Genomic DNA, 21,542 nt, shown 5'->3' on the forward strand with positions numbered 1-21,542 from the left:
AAGTCTGTATTAATAAATTCTAGTTTTATGTTTTTGGGGATGGATTTGATATTATGAACATGGAACATGTGGGATTATGACATTAAAGTATTGAGTAATGGGTGAATTAGTTTTTTAAAATATATCACTTGTAAGTATATTCGAATTTATTATTATTTTAATTGATGTGTCCTAATTTTTTGAGATTTTCCGTGTTTTCGTATCACGTTTCCATATCCTCGTGTCCGTGTCCGTGTCCTGACAGGACCCGCCCCGGAATTTCCCCAAAACCGGGGCGAATCCCGTCTTTGTTCCGACATCACCCCGATGCCGGGCCCACTTACTAGAAACCGAGACTCTCTACCAGAATTTTGGCAGAGTCTCCCCTATGAATTGAACCCAACAAAATTCAACCTGCATAAAAATACAGAATAATCCCAACCAGCAGTATGCTTTACAGCGAATAAACAGGTTACAACAAAATGGCCTCCGGCCTCACAATTCAAACCCTAACAGGGGCGATAACAGAGCATGTCTAAGAACTTCAATTTCAACAAAACAGAGTACAAAGGAAATAATAGGAAGAAAGAGTCCTACGATGACTCAAGGCTCGGAAGCTCACGATCCGGCTCTGCTGCGGAGCTCAGTCGACTACTGGCTGGGGGGCGCAAAACAGAAAATTGTGAGTGGACAAACATAAATTCAGTTCAGTGTAAACCAACGTAATATAACCCCACCGTTTAGAAAACCATGCAAGAAATCCCATGCATCTCAAAACCGTCATACTCAAGTATATATATATATGTATATATCAAAACAAATCAATACCAGATGCCAAGTCCAAAATCCATAAAGAACGCTTTACAAAACCACCATCCAAAAACTTATAAATCCCACAACCAAACTCTTGAAAGCGTACCCATTGGCACGGCCGGCAAGGAAGTATCCACACCGAGAAATAAGAATGAATGAATAGATATAAATATATAATATAAGAGATATATATATATATATAGTATAAATATAACCATCACCTAGTTGTACCGGGGAAACAATCCAACCGGGGGATTGTTTGACTAGTCACCCTGGCAGAGTCCTCGTGATGAGTCCTCAATCCACCATGTGACTAGGGAACGAGCTGTCCAACTGGGGGACCAACTCTCAGCCAGAACGTACCGTTGATAACCTCAAAACCCGTACGTCTGTTAACAGTCCTACGCGCGCAGACTACCCAATTAAGGGTCTACAGCAACATCCCGTCAAGGATGCCCCGGGTCCCGACAATTCCAAGTATCCCAAGTCTCCGTATCCAAGTTCCACATCAGGGGAGGTACATAGGGTAGTGCTTACCGCACACCAAACTGACATTCTATACTCACCACTTTCCACAATCTCATCTCAACAACCCAAGTACCTCACACATAACCAAATATATATAGAAATCCCCAAAATCCATATATTCATACTCAAGATACTCAAATACGTCAAAACCCAAAATATATTTTCAATGCCTCATAAAAATATCACTTTCAACAATTTCATAAATAATATATCCAAAATACCATTTAAAACGTCATGCATAATATTTCCCAAAATTCATAGAAAATATACTTTCAATCCCAACTATGCCAAAGCCACAATATTTTACCAAAGCGCTATAAAAACATCAAGTTCAACTCATGAATATAATGTATTCAATAAATCATTAAAAACATTATGCATAAATCTTTCATCAATAAAACCATGCATAAGATTTGAAAACAAAGTCCACTCACAAGTAGTCCCACGCTGCTTGACCCTGAGAGGGTCCCGCCTGCTGCGTATGCGTGGTCGGAGTACCTAATTCAGAATACGTATACGTGATTAATACGAAACGTTTGGAACGAGTACTTTAAATTAAATATCCTAATTTCCCAGGTCTCTAGTAAGTGTACTAGGAACGAGACGTTCTAAGGTCCGACTACTCAATTTGGACAATGGAACAACTTTGGGAGACACTCGGTCAACTGACGGTCAAACTTCTCAATTTGGGTCAACCGGGCCTACGGGACCCACGACCTCCGTTTTACAATCCGAAAGTTCCTAAAGGTTTCACAAGGTCTAAGATACCCATCTCGCAAGTTTGGTCCGAAACGGACGGTTAGATCGCTTACGATCGCACAATCGGACGGTTATTATAAAATGCAAACTTTAAGTTATTGAATCGGAACATCCGGGGTTCCGATTCACAATTCGCGAATTCCTATACGATCCTAGGAATACCTAGAACAACATATTTTAATTCGGAAAGGATCTAACGGTCAGAACCTATCGAACCCGGATAACGCACAATATGCGATAATCTATTCGATAGTCAAACGATGTCCGAATTGAGATCCGCGAATTCCTATGCGCTCGTGACGACCTAAGGATCTCATCGGGTTAAATTGCAGCTTCACCAGCCTCGTCCACGCGCCGCCACACGCGCCGGCAGCGCATGGGTGTGCAGAGTAATTCCGGTGACGGAAAAAACTCCACACCTGAGCTCACCCTTCCTACCCTAGCTTCTACTCGAGGTCAGGATCACTTCACTCAACTACGAGAAGCTCCAATTCGGCCGGCAACTGGCCGGAATTTCATTTTGAAATTCGGCCAAAAACCTAGATTTCCTAATCGGTTTTCTAGACTCGAAATCGATCAAAACCTATGCAACCATCAGCTAGAACTCGAAAAATGGATGAGAAACCACACCTCAATCACCAGGTTTGGGCGGCGGAGGCGGCGGCGCGACGGCAGAACAGCTCCGGTTTAAAACCGTCGAGCTCGCGACTGGAATCCGTAGTTTTCGACGGGGAAAACGGCCCGGCCTTGATCGGGACGACGGGACGAGTCGATCGGGACCGGTCTCGGGTCCTGCCGTGGCCGGAGCTGAGATAACCGAGGAGAGAGAGAGTTGACGTCGGGGAGAGAGAGAGACTGAGGAGAGAGAGAGAGAGAGAGAGAGAGAGAGAGAGAGAGAGAGAGAGAGAGATAGAGAAAAGTCAGATATTTTAACCCAAACTTTGAAATATTTACGATTTTGCCACTGTCGATGTTTTGCCCGTAACTTCTTCGTTACAACTCTGATTTAAGCCTACCGCGTGTCTACGAATTCGTCTCAGTACCACCTACCCAAAAATACCAATCACTGCCCCAAACACTTTCCGGGCAAGAAAATGACCAATTTACCCCTACCCTAAGGGTAAATTCGTAAATTCACTTAAATAATTTAAAATAGGAATTAAATTTGGAGTCGGGGTGTTACATGTCCCGTGTAACATATTATATATACACACTATTAGTATTGATTTTGTGATTGGCATTCCCTAGATACCAAATAGACTAGTATAGATGGTAAATTAGTTGTGATAGAAGAGAAATGGTGGTTGTCTAAATTCCAAGATATGATTTGAAGGCACATATGTCAACCAATGATCTCTTAAGTGAATTCTTCATTCAATCATGCATCATGATTGTGTTTCAAGAATTATTTCAAACTCATAATTTGATTAACATTATTATTAAGAAAACTTTTTTATTTAAAGAAAGATTGATTTAACTTATAATATGCTTTCCAATTTTGAATATTAAAAGTCTTCTTTGATTGGAAATCAATTAATCTGATTTGAAATTAATCTGTTTGATTAGGAGTTAATTGATCTTGTTTCCAGTTTTGAAAACCATTATAAAAGGAAAGCTTGGTTTCATTCTTTAGTACAACTTTCGACTACTAGAGTTTTCCTGAGTTTTCATATAAACAAAAGAAAGTTTTTGTGTTTTGATTTTCATAAGGATAAATCATCAAGAGTAAGATTATCTTGGTGATTTGTCTTCGCATTCATTTGCATAAGTTACAAGGTTCTCATACCTCCGGTGAGCTTGGATCGATCACATCAAGAATCAGATTCAACATATGGAGAGAATGAGAAATCCCGTGAGAAGTTGAGTTACGAAGAAGTTGGTACATTGTCTAGAGTGTCTAGGACAAGTTTGTATACTTCTTGTAATCATCGTTCTATAGTAGATTTGCCTTGGACTATCAGGTCTTGTGAATTTTCCCCACACAGGTGGAGTTTTACCACGTAAAATACTTTGTGTACTTTTTGCACTGTAGAGGCTTGATATCGTATCAATACCTCTGGTGTGTTTTTTTTATTACTATATTACTCTTGACTACTTAAAATACAGACTTAACTCTTTTATAGTGTTTTAAGCTATCCTATAGGTATTTTCACACGTCAGAAGATTTAACTAAAACAATTCAAGATGCATTTATATGTTATCTTACAATATTATTCTTTTTTCCCAAAAGATAACATAAACAAATGGCATATCAAATTATTAGACCCAAGGGGAAAAACAGGCACAGAAAAGAATACAACAATCAGACTCAGGCATGAGTCCATGACTACTCCTATACCGGACAAAAATCTTCTCCATGACTACTCATTCCTAGTACCCAAAAAAAACTGTTAACTCATATCAACTTCTATTTAATCATATTTAAGAAAATACATTAAGAAATTAGGAATATGGCAAAACATTTCTTCAAAGCATAATGTCAAGATTTCTCTACTTGCAAGAACTGATGACTTGGAACAATTCAAAGACCAACACGTACGTATAGACTCCTATTTTCTAAACTTTCACTTTAGACCATTATTTTGTAATGTAATCTTTTCTTCTTCATAAAGTTTCAATCCAAATAACATGAACTTGAATGCAATTGTGCCAAGGCAACGCTACTTGTTCAAACGTGAAAAAGAATAACTTCCAAAATGAACATGTCTAAGTAGGAATTATATTTTATCTACTTGACTGCTTAAATATATGTATAGATCTTACTAGGAAATTGATCACGTGGTCATTCCGGATTCCATCCTACTATGTATAATTGATGTTTACTTGCTTGGAAGTTAAGTAACCGGTTTATTGTTAATTCGCAATAATTATAACTTAAAATAGGTCCTAAGTTCGAATCCCCTCTCTCTATTGATTAAACAAAATGCTAATTCACGGTGTTACTCAAAATATGAATATTGGATAACCACCACTTGAAAGATACATTTTTTTGTTTTATTTACTTTTCGGGTTTTCAATTCAAATGGTCCTATAACTTGTGCACGAGTTGTATTTTGGTCCATTAACTAAATTATTTGTTCAAATGGTCTATTTACTCTTTATTATTCCGCAAATTGGTCTCACCGTTACATTCTGCCAATGTTGACGTCAAATTTAAGGGTAAAACCATCCAATTAAATAAAAGATTTTCAACCGTTTTACCCCCCGAACTATGACCCTAATTGAACTTAACCCCTCAAACTAAAAAGTCAGCCAATTTAATACTTGAATTCATTAAAACATGCATTTTACCCCCTACCGTTAAATTTTTTGAATTTCATCCATATTTCTGTCCAAAAAGTCACGTGACTTACTATTTGATTTTTTTGTATTATTATTAAAAACTAAAATATTTAGAAAATAGGGGGAGAAAAAAAAGGGAACCCAGCCACCCCCACGCACTATCCCCATCTCCCCTTGCTACCATCCCCACCCAACCCCAGCCGCCACCCCCTCTATTCCCTTCTTCCTCCCCAAAACTCCATTTCAGGATATAGTTTTTAATTAATTTAAAAAATAAAGAAATTTTGTATTTATTTTTTTAACCCTATTTTTTTCATTTTCTTTAGCTGTCAAAAGTCCTATTTAATCCCAAAAATATCATTTGTTGCCCACATTATTAAATTTTGACATAAAACTAGACGGTAGGATCAGTTCACCGAATAATAAAGAGTTGAGGGACCATTTGAATGAATAATTTAATTAAAGGACAAAATAAACTCGTGTACAAATTAAAGCACCATTTGAGTACTTTTCTTATTCTTTGTCTTATTCATACATGACCAGGAAAGTGAACCATAATTGCTGAACACCTACATTATGCAGAGACTAGGACCCAACAAAAGACAGGAAATACAATTCCTTGCATTGACTAGGACCCAAGAAAACGAGGGGAGTCATTTGAATACTGCTTTTAAGAATATGAGACCAATTCTATTTCTTATAAACAGGAAAACAAACACAGCCATTGGTTGCCATATTTGCACAGAATGGACAAGTTTTCAGCTTTTCTGTCCTTCTTGGCCTTCGTTTTACTACTTAAACAAATTTTGATAGTTGATGGAATTAGTGACACAACAAAGGATGATGGTTTCATGGGTATACTAGGTGCCATTGTGGATAACAGTTCTCGAATTGGCAAAGAAGAGAGCGTTGCGATGCAGATTGCGGTGGAGGATTTCTTTAACAAAAACAATCAGCGTTTGGATTTGAAGATCAGAAACTCTCAAGGGGACCCCCTGCAGGCGGCTCTTGCAGGTACATTATTGTTTTCTCCTCCCTGTTAAGCTGTGTTTTGGGCAGAAATTTGTGTATATAATATGACAACTGTCTCACAAAACATGTTTCAATGATGAAACCTTCATGTTTCTTTCTGAAACAAAAGCAGACATCTAGAACCATAACTTAAATAACAAGATCATGTAAGGACATCCATTTTTCTTGGTTGAAAATATAAAACTGAAGAGGATCACACAACATAGATTTTTTTTACACACTGTATTGTTCTATGACAAAGACAAGTCTTGGGGCATGCCAAAGTTGACAATCATCAAATTCTTTTGATCAGTTTATAAATTTAAAAAATTACAATTTTAAATAAAATATTATGGTTTGTAAATGGTATTGCATCCTAATTCAGTTTCACCACTTCTTGCACTGGCCGGGAGGACCTGTGCAACTCTCCCTGCTGCTGCATTAGCCAGAGCTTTGACAGGTGAAGCTGCTAATCCATCTAATTTATCTAAGAGAGCTTACTGTTTCTTGGTTTTCAAATTCCCCACTATCCAAATGCCATTGCACTGCTTCTGTGACACAACAAGTCTTCTGATGTACTACTATTTATTTCAGACTCAGGATATCCCGTACAACGAAAACGCATAAATTCAATTTTGACACATTTTTGTATGACATATTTGGAACTTAATGGTATCTTCTTAGTTTAACCATTCTGCTGCTAACAATCTTTACCAAGTAGCAAGAAATACTGATACTCCCCAGAGTACTATTGCTATTACCAATTCCTGGAAGTTGTGTGTGCAAAAGCAAGAAATATAAAATTTAAATGCCATTACATTGATCAAATTGCAGCCAGAAGTCTTATCAATACGGATCAAGTGCAAGCAATTCTTGGTCCACAAACATGGGAAGAGGTGTCGTTAGTCGCTGAGATTGGAAGTAAGAGTCACATTCCTATTATGTCTTTAGCTGATGCAACTCCAGTGTGGGCAACAGAACTGTGCACCTTTCTAGTTCAAGCTTCACCAAACAAGTTAAAGCAAATGGAAGCAATAGCAGCTATGGTTCAAAGGTGGGAGTGGCATCAAGTCACCATAATCTATGAAGACAAAGACTTTTCAGCCCCAGCAGTGCTAAGCCATCTATCTGATGCTCTCCAAGAAGTAGGTGCAGAAATTAGCCATTATTTAGCCATCCTGCCGTTTGCTTCTTCATCATTGTCAGAGGAACTTCAGAGGCTTAAGAGCAGCCAATTTAGAGTGTTTGTCGTCCACTTGTCATTGCCGGTTGCAGTTGAGCTATTTGAGAAGGCAAAAATAATGAACATGATGGAAAAGGATTACGTATGGATCATTATAGATCCTTTTGCAAGCCTTGTCCATTCCTTCAATGCCTCTACCATATCCTCAATGCAAGGAATTGTTGGAGTAAAGAGCTACCTCCCTGAAAATGAGTCCCATTTTCAGGATTTTCGCTATAAATTTCGCCAGCGGTTTAGCTCAGAGCATCCTGAGGAGGTCAACCATGAACCAAGCATTTTTGCAGCAGAGGCTTATGATTTAACATGGACAGTGGCCCTTGCAATAAGCAAGAAGAAGCAGGGAAGGCAGCAAATTATATCAAACATTTTGCAAAGTGATGTTGATGGCTTAAGCGGGAAGATTAATTTTACTCGTCAAACAATAGCTCCAGCACATACATTTCAGATCATCAATGTGATTGGAGAGAGCTACAGAGAACTTGGTTTCTGGTCAGATGGACGAGGTTTCTCAGAGACAATTGGTGAAAGTGATACATTGAAATCTTCCATGAACGCTTTGGGGCAAGTTTTTTGGCCAGGGGGGATTCAGGGTACGCCGAAAGGATGGAGTCCACCAACAAGTGCCAATCCACTTAAAATTGGTGTTCCAACCACAGCAACATTCAAACAATATGTAGAAGTGGAACAAGTTCACTTGGGAAATAACATCTCTTTCTCTTATAAAGGACTTGCAATTGATGTCTTTAAAGCCACTCTAGAAGAATTGCCATTTGATTTGCTATACAATTTTTTTCCCTTCAATGGCACATTTGATGCTTTAGTGGAGCAAATTCATTTAAAGGTAAGAGGTTGATTGCAGGATTATATACATTGTCCAACAACTGGTACTAATCACAACTTGTTTTTCCAATTTTCAATGGATTGATGCAGAACTTTGACGCTGCAGTTGGTAGTATATCGATACTAGCCAACCGATATCAGCATGCAGAATTCACAGCACCTTACACTGAATCCGGACTGGTAATGATAGTACCCGTTCGTTCCAGAACACGAGAGAAAGCATGGTTATTCGTAAAGCCTTTCACAAACGCCATGTGGATTTTAATAGGAGCCACAAGTATCTACAATGGCTTTGTTATATGGTTGATAGAGAGAAACCACTGCCCTGAACTCAAAGGCTCCATCTCAAATCAAGTAGGAACCTTGATTTGGTTAGCCTTCAGCACTCTTTTCTCCTTGAATGGTAAGAACAAAACTCATTTCCTTCATTCATACAATTCCTCCACAAGCTTTAACTTTGAAACTCATCTCAAAACATCAACTAATTATCTATCTTTCACTGATTGAACAAAGGGAACAAGTTGAAAAGCAATCTGTCACGGATCACAATGGTCGTGTGGCTGTTCATGGCTCTAGTTATCACGCAGACTTACACCGCTAACCTCGCCAGCTTGCTGACTCTGCCGCAGCTTGAACCGACTGTGGTTGATGTTTTTGCATTGCAAAACAGCAATGCAATGGTTGGTTGTGCCGGAGCATCATATACTTCGAAATATCTGGAGGAAGTTTTGCACTTCCGCCACAACAACATCAAGAACTTCTCCAGGGCTGATGAGTACGCTCCAGCCCTCAGAAGAAGAGAAGTTGCAGCCCTCTTTCTTGACCTTCCTTTGGCCAAAGTGTTCCTTGCAGAAAACTGCAAAAGCTTCACCATGACTGGACCTACATACAAAGTTGGGGGATTTGGATTTGTAAATTTTCTATCTAATTCTAAAGAAGATTTTCTCATTTGAGCAACTACACATTTCTGCAACAAAATGCATGGTGGGATTTATTCATTTAATCAAGTTTCTTGCTTGTTCTGCAGGCATTTGCAAGGGGATCTCAGTTGCTTCCTAGTGTAACTCAAGCAATGCTGAAGGTCTCCGAAAACGGAACGGTTCGAGACCTAGAAAAAAACATGCTTGCTTCTCAGAAGTGCATGGACATGGACCTAGAGGATGACCGTCTTAGTCTTAGTCTCAACCCCAGTTACTTCTGGGTGTTGTTCCTTTTCACGGGAGGCACATCCTCCATGGCTCTTGCCATCTACATCTTTCGTGCTTATAATTCCATGTCCATGTCTGAACACAATGTTAGCTGGAAGTTGATGATGGCTGTAATGAAACACTGGGGGAATCAAAGGGGGCGGTTCTCAAGAAAAGTGAGTGATATTGCTCAAACTACTCCTACAAATTCTCCAAATGCAACTGAGTACTGATCTTCAATCTGGTCAAATGTAGTCATTGTACATAAAGGCCATTGCCATGAAATTAATTAAGCACAGCGGGAGTTACGCGCTAATCGATTAGTAATTTAATTCGCATTGATTATCCATTGGACTTACTTCAATTTTAATTCCTTGTTCAGCTAAATACAAGTTATACAATGATGTAAGACATGAACTTCTGCATCCAAATTTAGGACACAAGCACAACAAAAGGTTGATTAGTTTCGAGTCATTTTATACGATTATTAATTCAATAAATCAAATTACAATCTAGTCTTACGACCTTAACTTAAAATAATGTTACTCGGAACAATACAAATATCACTCCATTGTCACCCACCCTTAAATACAGAATTTACTGAAAGAGTAGGTGTATGCTGGCAGATTTGGCAAACAATTCAAGATGCATTTTGAATGTTAAATAAATTTTTACATTTCCTTTCCAAAAGAATCAAATAACATAAAACAAATGGCATATCGCATTATTAGTCCAGAGGGGAAAGAAAAAGCACAGAAAAAAGATACATCAATCAGACTCACACATGGCCACTCCTACCCCAGACAAATTCTTCTCCAATGTATTTGATCCCTCCCTCCCCACCAAGGGAAAAAAAAAATCCCCACCAAAAATTTAATATTTAAAAAAAAAATTCTGAAAAACAATAATCTGAAAAATAAGAAAAGTAGAAAACCAAGCCAAGTGGCCAACCTCCTAACAAAAAGAATTGATTACTGAAAATGAAATAAAAAATGTTTTCAGCACCCTATCCAAGTAGTCCACGTGTCCATGTTAATGCCTCTAATCTCACACAACCTTGTCAGGGGTCCCACACAAGCCATACCAAGTGGAAACACATCACGTGAATGTAAGGCCAAAGTTAGCATTATATGCCACTATGCATGTTTTTTATATATAATCTCATCTCAATTCAGAATTTGCTGCTCATTGTGATCCGTACACACCATGATATCTGGGTTTGGTTGCTGCTGTTGCTGATGCTGCTGCTGCTGTGCGTTTTGGTTTCCCATCTTCTTTAGGCTTTGGTGGTGATAAACCTGCCTTAACCTCTCTATTTCATTCTTTAGTGCCTCTTGATGAGCTGAAAAAAAAAAAAAAAAACAAATCATGTTACTGCTTCGGCACATAGTTGCATTGTAATTCTGTCTTATTTATTAATAAAAACTATCGCTTATTCACCGAAAAAAAATAAAAATCTTGGGATTTGAGAAGAAATCATGTCGTAACTTCAGTTCTGTTCCACATCCAAATGATAAGCATGAGAATATAAGATTAGCTAGCAAAATAAATAAATAAATAATAAAGGACTGAATAATACTGTAGAAAACACAAATATGCCACTTTTTGTTTGAATTTGTCTGCGGGATTAAAAGGTCTAAATCAATGCTTTTCCAATTGCGGAAGGTAGACAGTGACAGGGAAGAAAGCACTTTCCCAAAAGTCCCATGAATTCTTGAATATGTTCTCGAGTGGGAAAAAGCTACACCACAAGATGAAGATCAAGGGTCTGGATGAAACTGATTAACCTAATCATGGTTTCTATATGCAATTAAATTACATAAACACATGGTTTATTAAAGTTAATTATATCAAATTAAAGAAGTAGCTCTCTCTCTCTCTCTCTCTCTCTCTCTCTCTCTCTCTCTTACTTACCGTCTTTGAAAAGCTTATCTTGAGCCAAAGCAGCAATCCTTTGCTTCAAAGCACTATTATCCACATTCAGAATCAACCTCTGGTGGTCTAGAAATGCCACCCTTGGAGACAGTGCTGATACCTCCGACTGCAATTTCGCATTCATTAAAACGCAATTTATCAATGAAATTATCCGCCAAAGCAAAGCAAATTGATCTTGCACGTACCTGTAATGTTGTAACGCTGCGTTCAAGCTCTGAAATGTATTGCAACTTTCTGACCCTAGACCGTTGAGCCGATTGCCGGTTCGCCAAAATTCTGCTATATAAATATATAGCTATGGTTATAAGTTAATGGAATTAACAACCCGAATTTCCAATCGCATTTCACGTAACAGATCTGGTTTTTAATTACCAAATTTGAAGTCATTGTGAAAATGGGTTATTGTCCAATTCATGCATGCAAAACCGTGTGCAGAAAACTTATTGAAATGCTATAAATATATATATACATATATATTTTATATTGTTGTGAAATTACCTTTTGACCCTCTTGGGATCAGCTGGGGAGGTTGGCGGTGGCGGATGAGATTGAGCATGAGGGTCTGCCTCGCATGAGCTTTCGTCCTCTCCCGGCTCGCTTTTCGGGTGCTGCTGATGCTGCTGCTCCTGATGAGCCATCAATAGCTTGTTGCTATTGTTGTTGTTATTATTCTCGTCGTTATTGCTGTTCTGGTCGGACGGCGTGGACGGGTTCGAAGACGACACGGTAGGAGGGACGGTGACGGACATGTCGTCGGAGAACATGGACATGAGCTGCTCGTCGTCCAGCCTGTCGAAGCAGAGGTTGTTGGTGGATCCATGATGCATCATGGCGGTGCTCGGGTTCCTGCATTCTTCTTCCAATGTCAACGGGGACTCCATGAAGGCTATGGAATCGCTCGCGGACCTCCGGTGGACCCCACGCCTGGCGGAGGAGAAATCGAGGAACTCGTCGATCCAGTTACATTGCGGTTGCGAAGGTGGCTGGACCGCGGCAGAAGTAGTGGTGGTGGGGATGAAATTGGCCGTGGTGGGTAGCCTTTGGTGAGGGAAGGATGCCCAATTTTGTGCCATGCTTGGTATTTTAGGTGGTAATTGAGCCATTTTCTCAAAGTGTACCCCCCTCCCAAATATAGGGCACCCCCCAAAATGTGTTTTATGTGGTAATGTGTGTGTTTGTGTTAACTTTTGAGAGAGAGAGAGAGAGAGAGAGAGAGAGAGAGAGAGAGAGAGAGATTAAATAAAAAAGGGCAACACCAACCAACCCAACAAACAACTTACAACTGCAAAATTGATCCTTTGGGCAAATCTTGGGCTCCTAGAAAACACACACACACACACACTAAAACACTAATGAGAGAGAGAGAGAGAGAGAGAGAGATGTTGAAGGGAACTGAACAAGAGTACATGGGCAGCAGCAGAAGCAAAATTAGAGGCAGATGGAGCAGAAGCAACATGCACAATAATCATCATAATGACTGGCAATTCTCTCTCTCTTAAACTTATGTTATCTCTCTCTCTCTTCGCTGTGTGTGTCTCTATGGATTTTTTGGGACATTTTTTTAAGGCCCAGAGGTTTTGGAGAGAGGGGGGGTGGGTCACATGGGGGTGGGGATTGGGGACAGCTAGCAACAGCTGGTAGGGGTAAGGAAGGGGTTGAAGGAGCATTGAGGTGGGTCTACAACTTGGGTTTCACTGGAAAGTCATCACCTCTAGCATTCTGCTTAGTTTAATAACTCGGGGAATCAGCCCTCCACGTGCCGATGTGACCCCTCTTCCTGCCCTCCTTCACCTCAATCTCATTATAATTTTATTACAATATATACATATATATATATATATGTATATCCTAATTTAATGACTTATGAATAGGATATACATCACTTCCCTGCTATATTACACATATGTACAAGTTTCTTGTGTCACATTATTGAGGTTTTGATCCTTGGATACAATAATGATGCGAAAATCTATGGCCCATATTTGTTACCTATCTCATAGCATTGATTGATCGAGATCTTGGTATTTACTATATTTCGCCATCTTGTTGAGATCGTAACACCATCATGTGATATAATTATAATTCTGTTAGACATGTGACCAGTCAATTCATTAATGTTATAACATATGTAACACTTATTAATAGTGTACCTTGAAATATATATAAACTCATTTCTCACGAATATTAAAACTACAACACGTGAATTAGTAACAAACGTTTCCCAGTCTTGTTGCTCTAATGAAAAGAATGGAACATGATCAATAATGATCAAGGAGCAATATATGTTGGCTTGCTCATCTCTACATTCAATTGGTATATTATTTATATATCATGTAAATACAAGTATTTCTTGGTGTGGTAGACTCACATAGGAGAAAGTCCCCTACTTGGGTATGTATATAAAAATATATTGGATAGTGGTGTATAGTGGGAGGATGTGGGAATTTAGAGAGGATGAGCTGTGAAAGGAAAGGGAGAGAGCTTGTAAGAATCATGTCCTCCTCCCCCCATGTGAATTGCTAGTAAGAGCCCACCAATGCTTGCTTTGTCCCCAAATCAACCTCACATGGGAGGGTTTGAGAGTTCCTTTTTGCCTCTCTCTCTCTCTCTGTGCGACAGGTTTCTTGGTATCTTCCATTATCTAATGTTGGCAGATTTGTGTTGTTTTTTAATCAAAGTACTTAGGAGACACTAATAATGATTAGGGGAAAAGTTAGAACGCATGTTAAGTATAAGACCTTGATCCAAAAGTTTGTCACACTAATGTGGACCCCATCTATACACACATGCATTAAGAATCAACCACTTGATAATGTTAATGTACATATTAAATTAAACACAATATCCTAATTTGTTCCTCTATTGGTCAATCCATAAAAAGTCAAATGTATCATTGGCTTGTAGGGTTTACATTACATCCACCCATCGCATACAGAAAGGATGCTTATTCCATGATTTAACGTATAATTATTATATCCAACGAATAAATGTTGATTAGTGGTTTGCATGTGCATTGCTCTTACTATATTCACACAACTAAAATAATATAATTTCCTAAATAAAAACTCTCTCTGTGTCTTTTTTCTTTTTTTTTAAATTTAGTTTTGTGATCCCAAAAATGTTGAAGTACCGTACAGGAAAGGGGAGAGGGGAAGGACTGTGCAAAATATGAATACAAAGGCATTATTGCACGTGGGAGGAGCAAAGAGGTCCCTGCCTGTCTTCCTTTCTTTTATTTTTTATTTTCTTTACATTTGAGAACAGCTGATATATCGTGATGATTGACCCCAAAAAAAAAAGATATCCAAAAGAACACATAATTGATAAAGAAATAAAGAAAGAAAGGGGAGTTTATTCCCACGAGAATAATATCACGGGATAGATAGAACTGTTTTGTTATCTTTAACTAATCATGTTTTATCGCGCGTAATAAGAATTCCACGTGACAGAGCGTGTTTGAATAAAAATAGTAAAATAGTGCTAGCTTAACATGCAAGTCCTTCTTACATAGCCAATGACCACTATTGTCATTGGAGTTTTGGTTCGTAAGATTAAGCATTTCATTTTATTTTACTTTTTCAGTAATTTATTTATATTTAGAGTTTATTTTCCAAATATTTATATTTAGATTCACTTATTCATTTATAGGTTATTTAGATTCACTTTAAGTCATAAAAGTAGGTCTTTTTAATCTTTCTCAGAAGAAAAGGGTCTTTTTAACTGTAAAATTGACCGGAAGTAAATAGCTTTTTTCTCAAACCCAGACCCAACCCAAATGTGGATTTGGGTTTAACTCATAACCCAAATGGTGAGCTCCAGACGGAAGAGAGAGAAGGGCCCAGGCCAAACATTTGGGTCTTTTGTCCATTGGAGAAAATAAAAAATAAAAAAAACAATTTATGGATCTTCTACACCACCACCTTTCGACCCAAATGGGATAGAAGGGAAGGGCCAATCAATTTAGGTCCTTTATCATCAAGAATCTAATTAAGCACTTGATAAGTGTTATTTTTAGTACGAAGTCTAAATTTTAGGAAAAGGGGGTTTCTCATACAAATACTATTACAACGCTATGGAATTCAGACATGAGACCATTAGTTGGGCTAGACCCCGTTGGCTTGATCAAGTTTGTCATAAGACTAAAAAAACGAAAAATAAAAATCCGTAGTGTTTGGATGAGGTAATCACCAAGGTTTTTAAAAGTTGTGGATTTTAAGAAGCATCAAAGTCCTAGGATTTGCAAGTTTTCATATTGAATTTTTTTTTTCTTCAATCAAATCAACTATGGAATTTCTATGGAATTCGAATTTTTCTTTCTAGAAATATCAATTTATAAACATGAGTGGAGATAATGGCAATGCAAGTAACGTTGGTGGTGGCAACAGTGGTAACGATGGAGGTGACGGTGGGGGTGAAAGTGTTGATGTTTGGCTCACTTAAAGATGTGGAGGAGTGAAGGAAACAAACAGTCAAAAGAGCTACAATAGTTTGACTGGGCTCTGCCACTTAAGCAGAAACTATAGGCGCTCAAGCAGCAGAGCGGTACTTCTTGGCCAGACCTAAGCACTTGAGCGCTCGCTCGAGCAGACACAGGCGCTAGAGCGGCGTGAGTGGGACAAGCGAATCCAACACATATCCCTAGCAAATCTGGAGAGATTTTCTCCTAGTTTTGAAGTCCTTTAAGTTTCCTATTCCTTCTATAATTGTACTATAGCCCTATGATATATAAATAATCACTTTAGCACTAGGTTATTGTAACATGAGAAAGCTAAGGCATCAAATTTGGTTTAAGCAAAGGGTGAGAGAAAAAAGAGCTAGGGTTTGCAAGATATCAAAGGGGGTGCTTCATTGTAACTAAAAGGGTACTTTCATACTAGTGAATTTCTCGGGAATCACCAAGGGGACGTAGGCACAACGCTGAACTTCTATAAATTTGTGTGCTCTGTGTGTGCTTACTTTTGTGGTTTCATGTGTGCTTTATCTTTGTATGGCTTGTGTGTGATAGTTATATAGTCCATCAACGACAAGGTCTTAAGACTGTTTTCGCACAATAGAAAGCAATTACAACAATAGTAGCAGTAGCAGTGGCAGTGATAAACCAAGTTTTTAGTATAGCTGGTGCTAATAAGGGGATTCAGCTACAGCCCATACACCCCACCATATGGAAGTCCCGCTCGTCCCCGTGGTAGCGGCGTCAACAACGGTAGTTCTAATGGTTATGGTGGCTTCTTTATCAAGGTTTCACTGTTTTGTGATTTCAAAATTATGCAAGTTTAGACGGCATTTTAAGGCGGAATTTCAATCTAAAATCTCAACCCAATCAATTGCCACGTTCTATTTTCCACATCTATTCACATCTCCTAAACTTGATAGAAGCCCCAATCGTATTAAAGGCTTTAATACAAAAGTTGAGACAATTAAGTATGTTATTGGTTACACTCATACTCATGTTATATTATACTATGTACAAAGTATGGTTTATGTGTTTGTTTACAGTCTTTGTATAGGCGCTTTAGTGTTTCCATCTGTCTACATTGTCCCGTCCGTCTCCACCCTAATCCTCTTTCTCCCCATTCTGGATATCTCCATCTTTAGCACTTGCCCCTTCCCGTGTGAAATGTGATCTCAGACCAATCCAACACTGGTAATAATCACGGTCGATGAAGGGAGACTCAAGAGCCCATGGGCATATTCTGGGGATCAAACAAGATTCAAACATGAAAGCCAAAGTATCACTAATTCTAGATGGTCCTGCTTCATTTCCACGTGCAATGGTAGCCTGTCAATCCAACATATATTATGGTGTTAAACAAGGACTGATCATTGAACACTTAAGGGTGTTGTCCAACTAAACAAGTGTGAAGCCAGTCCATTAGCTTAGAAAGGAACAGAAAAATAAAAAACCAGTCAACCATATCAGTTAAGTGAACATTTAGCCTTTCGTTTCATAATACTTCGAAGCATTAACCTACTGTAGAAGAAAGGTGGGAACACTTCATGAGAACACAACCAGTTATGAAATGTAATCAACCAAAATATATTGTAATTTTTGTCTCTGCATCAATCAAAAGAATATAACTATGAACCATCCATAATTTCTCATCCATGGTGGAACTGACATCTCCACTTTATGATTCAAACAATGGAGTGAGGACAGTATAACAGACTAAGCTAAGTGCTCAAAATTGAAACATGAAAAATAAATAGCATCTTTTATGTATTATTGTGTCGCATAAAAAAGGCATACCTCATATGTTTTGGTATCAGGACCATGGGGAGTCATGCAGCTATGGAGGCTTGCACCGCCTGGAAGAAACCCATCAGCTTTCGCCTGCAAAACAATAATACGTATTAACTTTTTTGTGCTGAGTCTAACATACAGATGACCCTCAAACCCTAATTCAGTTCGAAAGAAGTTCAGTAGAGCTCCTTCAAACACTTACAGTGAAATGAGCAAATTTTATATTTAAGATACTTAGTAGTCAACATTTTCATGGTATTACCTCATATCCTCCGTAAATAAGGCCCATAAATTCGCTCATACAATTACGATGGTAGTATGGAGGTCGGAATGTATGTTCGGCAACCAACCATCGCGGAGGGAAAATAACAAAATCAAGTAATGCAACACCAGGTTTATCAGTTGGTGCTGTCAAAACTGCATCATAATTGCACAAGATCAGCCACGATAACTAACAGATTTTTATTAACAATTCAAATTATTATCTTTCAAAGAAAATGTTTGGGAAAAATTAAAAACAAAAAGGAAGTGCCACATTATATATTACCTGTATTGATTGATGGATCACCATGATCAAATAAAACAGTGTTGAAAGGGCAGAATGTAGTCAGATCATACTGCAAGCAAATAACGAATTTTTTTACAAATCAGGTCCCCTGAGTCAAAAGATGATAATTAACAAAACAGAAAGAAAACGGAGCAACAACACTAAACACATGAGCAAAAAGGAAACAGTAACAATATCACCCACCTTATATGGAGCATAATTGCCATGCCAAGCAACTACATTGAAGGGAGAGAATTCTTGCTTTGCAGTAAAAAGTTCCCCACCAAATTTCTGTATAATAACGTAGCCTGGACGGTAACTATCTTCGAACCATGCTGTGGGAACAAGAAAATCCCTTGGAGCAGCAAGACCATTAGCTCCTACATGTATTCAAAATTACACTCTCACTGCCTACAGGTAATGAAAACACTCAATATAGTAGCCACGATCACATGGTTTGAGTTTTATAAACAGTTATTCTACACTTCATACATTTACTGCTGACAACTGGAACAAAAGGAGATGAAGACATAGGGTGTACCTACCTATTGGTCCAAGATCAGGGAGTTGAAAATGGGTGCCGAAAACCTCGGCCACATAGCCACGTGAAGGGCCATCAGGCAGATCAACTGCAAAACGAAATCCTTGAGGTAATACAGCAATTTCACCAGGAGAAATTTGCAATTTTCCACATTCGGTAGTGATCCAGAGCCCTGCACAACCAGAATAGAGCATAACAAAGAAAGTCTTTGATCATTACACAGCCCAAATTTAGTCTCAGAAAAATGACCATTAACTAAGACCATCAAATCAGTTTTCAAATAGAATTAACACATATTAAACTTCAAAAAAGGAAGAGAAAAAAAAAGAAGCAAATCCAACAGAAAAAATAATACATGAACAATAAAATGCACAGAACCACATCAAAGTCTAAGCACCCCAATAGTGAAAGAAATTAATTATGAATTGCAGTTTAACAATTATCATTAACCAATCACTTACTTCCAGTTTGTGGAACTATCAAGAAGTCACCATCAGCATTGCAAAATGCACAATTATCCATTGATTTGTTGGCAGTGTACCTACACATAATCAAACAAAACAAAAACAAAAAGCCTCAGTCTTCCCATCAATGATCAAAAAATGAATATAAAAAATTCCACCTTTACAAGCTTATACACATGTTCTCTACTTGGGTAGCAAAGCAAAGAGTACCAATTACATGTGAATAGCAAAACCATGGCGGAGGAACGAGCTCCCAGCACCACACACAGTGTAAAGCCCTTCAACGAAGTCTGTGGGGGTCTCGGGTATATCAACCGGCTTCCACCGGAGCTGGGTCGGCGTGGTGGAGCTGTTCGAGTCGGTGAACTCGGAGACGAGCTTCCTGTGGCTCGACTCGAGCGGCTTGAAGGGCTCGTGGGTCACTGAAGGCTTGACGCGATAAAGCCATGTCCGGTGGTTGAGCTTGCGAGGGGAAGTGAAGGAGGTGCCGGAGATTTGCTCGGCGTAGAGGCCGTACGGGCAGAGGAGAGGGCTGCTCTGGCCGTGGGGGAGAGTTCCGGGGAGAGCTTCGGAGGAGAAGTGGTTGTGGAAGCCCGACTGGTACTGGAGGTCGGAGAAGGAGGACGAGGATGAATCTGGGCCGTTGGTTTTGATGACCGGTTGCTGATGATCATCCATTGTGGAGTTTGATTTTCAGCTGGCGTTGAGATTTCTTGCAATTATATAAGAAAAGAGAAATCTCTGGATTGGGGAAAGAGGAGAAAGCTGGTGATGACGTGACATGCTCATCATCAGTTGGAGAGTCGTATTGGGAAGTGGGAAAGGATTTTTTGGAGAGCTACATTCATGGATCATTGCCAATGTTAGGACAAAATAAAAATAGTTTGTTAGAAGCTGTGGTCCCTGAACTTTGCACCTGCTTGAGTTTAGTCCCTCAGGACTTTCAAAATGGCTTCCACAGTCCCTCAACTCCACATCCGTATGTAACAGAAGTGCTTGACTAACTCCTGTTACTTTTTTCAATCAAAATGAGGGGCACATTAGTACTTTTAAGTGTCTAGTCATTTTCTTAAATGAATTTAAATTTAAAAATTAAACCATTTTTAAAAAAGAGAAAAGAAAGTAAACTCAACCTCCGACCTAAAGGACATGGTTGCGTAGTTAAGCTGAAGAAGATGGTGGAGTTGTGATTCTTGACCCGTCCGTCGCCAATGTGGACCATCTGCTCGTGCTCTTCTCCATGAACCAGCCCAAGCTCGAGCCGTTTGTGCTCACTAAGTTCTTTAAACAAGTCCAAGCTAGTTGACAAGGAGGTTTGAATCCTATTCTTCTTTATTTTATGTTATGACAATTAGTTTAGCTTCTTAATTTGCTCTAATTTAATCATCTCTATTGTTTAATTGGCTGAGCCTATTTGAGGCAAGATTCATAGTTTCATATGTATGCTATACACATGTTTGGTCAAAGCTGTTTAGTAAGTAAGTAGCCTCTACTGTGAATACCATAGCTATTAAAATGCCAAAATGAAATGGAGATCTCCCCACCATGGTGTATAGATTTGAGTTTTCAAAAGTGTTAAAAATGGAGATTTCCAGAACAGATATTTAGAGCATAGGGCTGCTATTTATCTTATTTATTTACTTTATTATGGATGATATCATAGTCATGAATTTATAATGCTTGAATATGGTTTTGTATGATGGTGCTTGTGGAAACAAATATTTAGGCAATCAATCATGAGGCGCTACGTGGACGATGGGAATATTCCTTAGGTCAACAATTGTGCTCCATTTAATTGGTCAATCGTTTAAACTTAAGATAGGAATAATACCATAAATTAGGGATTTGATCTTCATTAAATTTCTAATTAATCCAATCTCTCCATTTAAGGGAGAGAATAATTCCCTTCTATGTGGGAATTATTCTCTGAAAAACCCCAGAAGGCAAAAGCACTATAAATACATGAGGTAATTCTGAAATCCTACACAAATTTCTCTCTCTCTCTCTCTGCCCACTCTCTCTTTCACATACGACTCCAGCCACACACTTGGCTCCAGTCACCTGGTTCTCTCGTATCGTAGAGTAAACTCTGACTTTCTCTGTTATTTTCTTATCTTCCTAAAGATCACCTAACTGACCTAGGCATTGAAGGGCCTTTAGCCAACACCCCCT

At 38.7% G+C, this 21,542-nt stretch overlaps 3 protein-coding genes across 4 annotated transcripts; 1 reads left to right on the forward strand and 2 right to left on the reverse strand.

Moving 5' to 3' along the window:
* Positions 6,080-10,050, forward strand: LOC18780378 (glutamate receptor 2.8). The gene is made up of 5 exons (XM_007214153.2): positions 6,080-6,375; positions 7,207-8,456; positions 8,546-8,858; positions 8,969-9,366; positions 9,483-10,050. The coding sequence occupies exons 1-5, from the start codon at positions 6,108-6,110 to the stop codon at positions 9,873-9,875; spliced, it is 2,622 nt and encodes an 873-aa protein (XP_007214215.2). The 5' UTR covers positions 6,080-6,107; the 3' UTR covers positions 9,876-10,050.
* LOC18780946 (basic leucine zipper 34) lies at positions 10,190-13,384 on the reverse strand. Of its 2 annotated transcripts, none has more exons than XM_020561197.1 (4): positions 12,076-13,384; positions 11,763-11,856; positions 11,557-11,683; positions 10,190-10,984 (listed from the first exon to the last, which is right to left on the reverse strand). In XM_020561197.1, exons 1-4 carry the CDS (start codon positions 12,678-12,680, stop codon positions 10,809-10,811), a joined length of 1,002 nt encoding a protein of 333 aa, XP_020416786.1. In that variant the 5' UTR covers positions 12,681-13,384; the 3' UTR covers positions 10,190-10,808. The 2 variants fall into 2 exon arrangements, with proteins under 2 accessions (XP_020416786.1, XP_007213497.1); XM_007213435.2 differs by having other exon boundaries at positions 10,192-10,984; positions 11,763-11,853; positions 12,076-13,376.
* On the reverse strand, positions 16,874-20,238 carry LOC18780245 (homogentisate 1,2-dioxygenase). The gene is made up of 8 exons (XM_007213811.2): positions 19,588-20,238; positions 19,368-19,447; positions 18,911-19,078; positions 18,570-18,745; positions 18,366-18,435; positions 18,081-18,235; positions 17,825-17,908; positions 16,874-17,356 (listed from the first exon to the last, which is right to left on the reverse strand). Exons 1-8 carry the CDS (start codon positions 20,046-20,048, stop codon positions 17,132-17,134), a joined length of 1,419 nt encoding a protein of 472 aa, XP_007213873.1. The 5' UTR covers positions 20,049-20,238; the 3' UTR covers positions 16,874-17,131.

The sequence above is a fragment of the Prunus persica genome, chromosome G4 (assembly GCF_000346465.2).
Source record: "Prunus persica cultivar Lovell chromosome G4, Prunus_persica_NCBIv2, whole genome shotgun sequence".
Classification (NCBI taxonomy): Eukaryota; Viridiplantae; Streptophyta; class Magnoliopsida; order Rosales; family Rosaceae; genus Prunus; species Prunus persica.